The sequence below is a fragment of the Vulpes vulpes genome, chromosome 1 (assembly GCF_048418805.1).
Source record: "Vulpes vulpes isolate BD-2025 chromosome 1, VulVul3, whole genome shotgun sequence".
NCBI classification, from domain to species: Eukaryota; Metazoa; Chordata; class Mammalia; order Carnivora; family Canidae; genus Vulpes; species Vulpes vulpes.
The window spans coordinates 8,443,200-8,449,388 of NC_132780.1; the positions used below are offsets into that span (position 1 = coordinate 8,443,200).

The following is a 6,189-nucleotide window of genomic DNA, read 5'->3' on the forward strand; positions in this document are numbered from 1 at the left end:
AAGGCTGAGTCTTCTGGAGATTCCAGGGGAAAATCCAATTGTCTTTTTCAGCTTCTAGAGGGTGCCTACTTTGGCTTCCAACCACATCACTCTGACCTCTCCTTGCAAAATCACATCTCTTTCTCTGACCCTACTGCCTCCCTCTTATATATCTTTTTTTTTTTAAGATTGTATTTATTCATAGAGACACAGAAACATGGGCAGAGGGAGAAGCAGGCTCCCTGTGGGGAGCCTGATGTGGGACTTGATCCCAGGATCCCGGGATCACGACCTGAGCCAGAGGCAGACGTTCAACTGCGGAACCACCCAAGTGCCTCTCCCCCTTATATCCTTATATAAAAACATATATTACTATATAAGGATACATAATAATATAAAATAATATATTTAATACATGTATTAAATCCTCCTGTGATTATACGGGGTCACCAGGATGACCCAGAATTATTTCCCCATATCAAGATCCTTAATTTAGCCACATGCATAAAGTCCCTTTGTCCATGTAAGGTAACATATTCACAGATTCTGGGGATTAGGAGGTGGATACCCCAGGGAGGGTCAAGTCAGAGGAGCTGGGCCTTTACAGAGGGTGTTTGGGAGAGCCTCACTGAGAGGGGACATCTGCCTAAAGACCCAAGGAATGGAGGGAAAGAGCAATACGGATACCAGGGAAGGGGATTCCAGAAAGCTGGAGCAGCCGAGGCAGAGGCCCAGGTGTGGGTCTGTTCCTGGGAACCCCGGCTACTCCCCTGCACCTAAACCAACCAGAAGTCGGTGCTGTCCTGGTGCTTCTGGAATCTTGCCTGGAGAGCAGGAGGGTTTGAGACCCCGATCGTCACTGGTCTCTGGGCACAGGGTCTCTCACCCACGGTTCCTCAAAGGACAGGCTGACCTGTGCGGAGGGGCAGGAGCCTGGGTCAGAAAGGCAACGGGTCCAGCGCCCCCCGCCCCCCGCCGTCCGGAGGGACGGTCACCTGGGCTCCGTCGTGGCTCTGTCTGTCCTGTCTGTGCAGCGTCCGCCGGCTGTGCCACTGGCGCAGGGAGGCGCGAGCCTCGGAGCTGAGCCCCTGGGGGGCGCGGCCGGCGTCGGGCTGGTAGTGCGCAATGTGGTGCAGCGCCCCAAACCACGTGGTCAGGTAGTACCCGGCTGGGGACAGGAAGGGGCGGTCGGTGCAGCCCGGCCCCGCAGTGCGTCCGCCTCTCCACCCCCTGCCGCCGGGCGAGGCCGTCGGGCCCGAGGGCGCCCCGGTTGGGTCCCGGCGTCCCGGGGCGGGGGCCCACCTTCTCCCCGTAGCTCGTCGGGATCCAACAGCTCCATGAGAAACTCCACGTCCAGCTGCGTCTCCCCAATGTGCGGACTCCAGATCAGCTCCTCCGTCAGCGCGGGCAGGAAGGCGTCGGCCCCCAGCGGCTCTGGCGGAGGGACGGTGCATGGGGGCGTGCAGGCGCCTGCAGCCCATCCCCAGGACCTCGCGGCGCTGGCTACCCCTCCACCTGGTGGGCGTGCACACGCCCCTTACCAGATCCCACGCCGCCCGCCGGAGCGTGCCACCCTCTCCCCTCGACGTGCACACGGGCGCCCCCACCCGGCTCCCGCGCCCCTCAAGCTACCGCGCATCCAGGGGGACGCAGGGAAGCCCCCTTTACCTTGGTTCTCGCCCCGAGCCAGGCCCGCGTAGACGTCACTGCACACGGCCAGCAGCAGCGCCACCTTGCGGCGTGGGGCGCAGGCGGCGTGGAGGTGCGCCAGGCGCGCGTGGATGCGGCTCCGCAGGGCGGGGGCGGGGCCCTGCCCCGCCAGCCCCGCCCCCTGGGCTCCCGGAGGCCCCGCCCCCGCCCGTAGGGCTACTTGTCGCTGCCGCAGGCGCCGCAGCTCCCCGGCCCGCAGCGTGCGGAGTCGCGTCCACAGGGCGGGCTTCAGCGGCGCCAGCACCGCCCGGCACAAGGCCGCCTCCACCGCGGCGCCTGCGACGGGTTGGGGTGGCTGAGCGAAGGGGCGCCGGCTGCTGCGCGCCCCCCCTCCCTCCGCCGACCCCCTCCCGGCTTCTGGCCACCCGCACGTGTAGACGTGGGTGAGAACACGTGTGGAAGGGGGAGCCCGGACGTGTGAGATGAGCAGAGTGAGCGGAACAGGAGCTCCTATACGGAGGCAGAGGTGTGCGAGTGGACAGGCCAACGGCGCACAGAGACGGAGAGAAAGAAGTTGGCTGCGGACACACACGTAGCGCCAAGAGGTGGCAAAGGAGAACCCGAGTGGGTTCAGGGAATGGCCATAAATTCCCTCCCAGTCCTCCTTATTACCAAGACCGTCGTCCTTCCGGGGGGTCCCAGGCCCCAGGCTCCCAAAAACAGCCCTGACGTCGGGGTCCTTTGATAAGTGATCCTGGAGGTCAGTAAGGAGGTGCCGCACATCCTGAAGCAGCTCTGTGGCTGGGTCCCCAGGCCTGTGGGGGCCTCTGGCATTTGAGGTGAGACGCGCCCTCAGGCCCTGGAACTGCCTGCCCACGTAGCTGCCCCGGGCCCTGGCCAGAGCCTGGATGTGATGGGTGAGCACGTCCTCCGGTTCGTTCTCTTCATCTCTGAAGTCGTCCTCATTTTCGTCCTCGTTCTCATCCTTGTCCTCCTTCTCTGTCTCCTCCACCAGGCTGGCCAGAGCTGGCCCAGCATGGTGCACCTCTGGGCTGAGTGGGCCTTCAACCCAGGAGACCCTGTGAGGGGCAGGGTTCCTGGGGGCTGGATGTGAGGAGACAGTTGGCCCCACAGTACAGTGGTAGTGGCTCCCTCATCCCTCAGGGGCCCAGGGCCCTGTCCCACCCAGCTAACCTGATCTGTGTCTTTCTGCAGTTTCTGGAGGTGTCTCTGGCCGCATCTGCTCCGTCCTCCACCCTCTGTGGGTCTCCACGTAGAGCTTGTTCACCACGGAGAGCACCCTCTCCGACATGCTGAGTTGGACACCACCAATCTGCAGAGGACCTGGGGACCAGCATAACCGAGGCGTCCCAGATGTCCAATGAGCCAGCCCCTGGTTCCTTCAGGGCACCAGGAGACCTAATTCCCAGCCTCATTACTGGCTTGGTCCCCGGCCCTTTGTCACTCAGGCCCAGGGGTCAAGCCTCCCACAGCTCTCTCCCTGAAGTGCCATCCTCCCAGACCAAGCAACCCGGAAAGTGGCTTCCCGCTCCCTTAGGGAGCCACCCCTCACCTGCGTGTTGGTCTCCAGGCCTTAGAGTGGGAGGGGGCAAGAGCAGAGTTCTGGGCAAAACATCCCTGAGAAAAGATAAGGGCGAGCTGCGGTGTGGGTGGGATGTCTTAGGGATGGATCCCCCTTAGCCCTTTTGACGGGTGACCTGTACCTGCTGGCTGAAAGGAAGGCCAGGAGATGGGGCAGGTCTGGCATGCAGAGGTTAGAGTATTTCAGGGACACACCTGGGGGTGGAGGGAAACAAGGGGCGAGGAAGAAAAGGTGAGGGGTGGGAGTCTCTTCCTCAGTCCTGCAATCCCCCAAAGGATCTTCAACACAGGGAAATGTCTACCCCTTAGAGTCCCCATCTTTTCCTGTGTCTTTATGTCTGCATCCCACTTATGGCACCAAATAGCACTTGGGAGATATTTTGGAAGCAAAGCTGACTAAATTTGCTGTGGGCTGGAAACTGGGGGTAGGCTCCTCACCTCCAGGAAGCTTCTGGATCTGGTAGGTGCGGACTTCTCCTCGCGAAGCTCCTGTCCTCAACACCAGGACCTGGCTAGGGTCGTATCCTGTGACCAGGAAACTCTAGGGGGTGGGGTGGCGAGGGTAGCAAAGGTCAGCTTTTTTTTTTTTTTTTTTTTAAGTTTTACTTATTTAAGTAATCTCTACACCCAATATGGGGCCCAAACTCACAACTCCAAGGCCAAGAATCCCCCACTCTGAGCCAGCCAGGCGCCCTGAAGCAAAGATCATCTTGAAGAGGATCTGTACAAATCTCTGTTACTTTGGCCTGCCCAGCATCCATTTCCCTTACTTTGGATTCCACACCCCAAACTTCCTTTAAAGAAATCTGCTCCCTCCCTTGGTTCCTGTGGGTGGGACTAACTCCCCTCAAGCCCTAGGGTTGGTCCCATGACCTGACCTCGCCAATAGGGTGACAGTACTTTCTCACTGTGATTGGTTTAGAGATGGGCGTGTGAATCAAACCCAGCCAATGGAAATCTTCCACAAGATTTTTGTTTCCTCTTTCTTTGGAAGGAGGCCTCTATTTATACTGGCTTTGCTAAGCTTGAGGGATATGGCCCTGAGCTGGGAACACACATCTCTGCCACCACAAGGACAGAGCTCCCTGGAGAAGGAAGCTGCATAGACCAGCTAGTGGCCTTATCCAAGTCCACCCCCTATTCCTTGCAGGACTGTAGCTTTGTCCCGAGCATAATCTGCTCGGTTGGAGAAGACGGATGATGATGTAGGTAGGCGGCATTTCTCACCTCTGGCTTTTATAACTCCCAGGTGAGCTTTATTATTTTTTTTAAAAGATTTTATTTATTTATTCATGAGAGACACAGAGAGAAGAAAGAGAGGCAGAGACACAGGCAGAGGGAGAAGTAGGCTCCATGCAGGCAGCCCGATGTGGGACTCCATCCCGGGACTCCAGGATCACACCCTGGGCCAAAGGCAGGCGTTAAACCACTGAGCCACCCAGGGATCCCCATCCCAGGTGAGCTTTAAAAAATATTGCCACGGCGGCCCCATCCATATATATGGAATCGATTGCGAAGGCTTTTGGTTTTCCTGGTGCAACTGGTGCTTCTTTTTCTTCCTCCTGCCTGGAGCGCACACATGTGCTTGGACCTGGGGCAGCCACCGGGCAACCGTGAAGGGAATCCAAGAGAATGGCAGAGAAGCAGGCCTTGATGTCACTAGAGCTACTGAGCTAGAGCCCAGGCTGCCCTTTCTGAATGTCTTACAAAGATAAATGCCCGTTTGCCTAAGCGACTGTAGAACGCCTGCCCGTTCCTCGAAGCCCCAAACATTGGGCTTTCCGTACAGCTGAAGCAAAGCCAAGAAATGGGATGGGGAGAAACGGACAGGTTCCCTCATGCTCAAGATCCAGGCATTCCTGAAATTCCCTTTACTTCTGGGTGTTTCAGTTATTTGACTCAGTCGGTGGCCTTTTTGGTTTGCCTGGTTTATGTTGTCGGTCACGGGGACCCGGCAGAGTCCGGGCTGATCCACGGCCACATGGGGAAGGTCAGAGAAGGTCCCTGGTTGTGAGTACTCACCCCCGGTGGCCACAGCTCAAGAAGGGCTTCTGCATCCTGTGTGTCCAGCTCTGGGACCTGCCACACCCCTGACGTCCTCCACAGGCGAAGCAGTGGCTCTGGGGTCCCCAGGACCCCTACGGGGGTCTCACCCACTCCATTCACCTGTGACAGAATCGGTCTGGGACATGCAGGGTCCAGGAGACCAGGGGTTAGAGGTGCGCAGTTGGACGGTAAGGTGGGGTCAAAGGCGCAGGAAGAGGTAGCCCAGGGATGAGACGGGATTCGGGGTCTATATGGGGGGTGCGCATTGGGTGGAAGGGGCTTCTGAATCCAGGGGCAGGAGTGGGGAGACCCCAGCCCCAGTAGCCCTCACCTCTCTGCATTGATGGGGCATGCAGGGGCCTCGTCCTCCAGCTGAGCCATCTTCAGGATACGCGAGGCCAGCAAGCCATGGTCTGGCCCCTGGCAGGGAGGGAGATAAGGCTCAAGGTTGCTCCAACCCAGGGGTAATATTCAACATGTTTACAGCCAATATAGCCTAAACCCTGACCGATCAGAACGGACCCAAAGCCCCTGGCCGTGCCAGGTGTTAATTCTTTAGTCACAGGACAGTGGGGAGATCTGGGGATCCCAGGAGGGAGGCCGATGTGTCTTGGCAGGGAGGGCAGGGGTGTAAGGGAGGCCCCAAACTGACAGCTGTTTACCGAGTGGCACAGAAATATTTCAGATTTTGACAACCAGTGCTGCCATAATACAGATGGGGGCCAGTTGGAAAACCACTTCGCCCAAACCCAGCGCCCGGACAGCGCTCAGCCCACAGCAGGCACTCGGGAAATAGGACATGTCTCATACGGCAGCCCCTCCTCCTCCCTTCCCAGGCCACAGAGGGGCCCTCAAATATTCCCCCATCCAACATCTTATTTATGAACACTTTCAAACATTCAGAAAACCCGC

The 6,189-nt window shown here is 58.4% G+C and overlaps 1 protein-coding gene across 3 annotated transcripts; it reads right to left on the reverse strand.

Annotated features, from left to right (window-relative positions):
• Window positions 1–361: 361 nt before the first annotated feature.
• On the reverse strand, window positions 362–5,777 carry RINL (Ras and Rab interactor like). Of its 3 annotated transcripts, XM_026010102.2 has the most exons (11): window positions 5,609–5,777; window positions 5,254–5,413; window positions 3,670–3,772; window positions 3,354–3,426; window positions 3,203–3,267; window positions 2,824–2,973; window positions 2,302–2,733; window positions 1,648–1,965; window positions 1,282–1,413; window positions 975–1,147; window positions 362–892 (listed from the first exon to the last, which is right to left on the reverse strand). In XM_026010102.2, exons 1-11 carry the CDS (start codon window positions 5,656–5,658, stop codon window positions 836–838), a joined length of 1,713 nt encoding a protein of 570 aa, XP_025865887.2. In that variant the 5' UTR covers window positions 5,659–5,777; the 3' UTR covers window positions 362–835. The 3 variants fall into 3 exon arrangements, with proteins under 3 accessions (XP_025865887.2, XP_072608022.1, XP_072608026.1); XM_072751921.1 differs by having other exon boundaries at window positions 1,648–2,733; XM_072751925.1 differs by having other exon boundaries at window positions 1,648–2,733; window positions 5,254–5,397; window positions 5,609–5,751.
• Window positions 5,778–6,189: the final 412 nt, after the last annotated feature.

Coding starts and splice junctions, on each gene's coding strand:
- RINL (XM_072751921.1), bottom strand. CDS start 5,658: ATGGCTCAGCTGGAGGACGAGGCCCCTGCATGCCCCATCAATGCAGAG. Junction 3,427..3,669: donor GATCCAGAAGCTTCCTGGAG/GTGAGGAGCCTA, acceptor CTCCACCCCCAG/GTGTGTCCCTGAAATACTCT. Junction 2,974..3,202: donor GCCTGGAGACCAACACGCAG/GTGAGGGGTGGC, acceptor GCTGGTCCCCAG/GTCCTCTGCAGATTGGTGGT.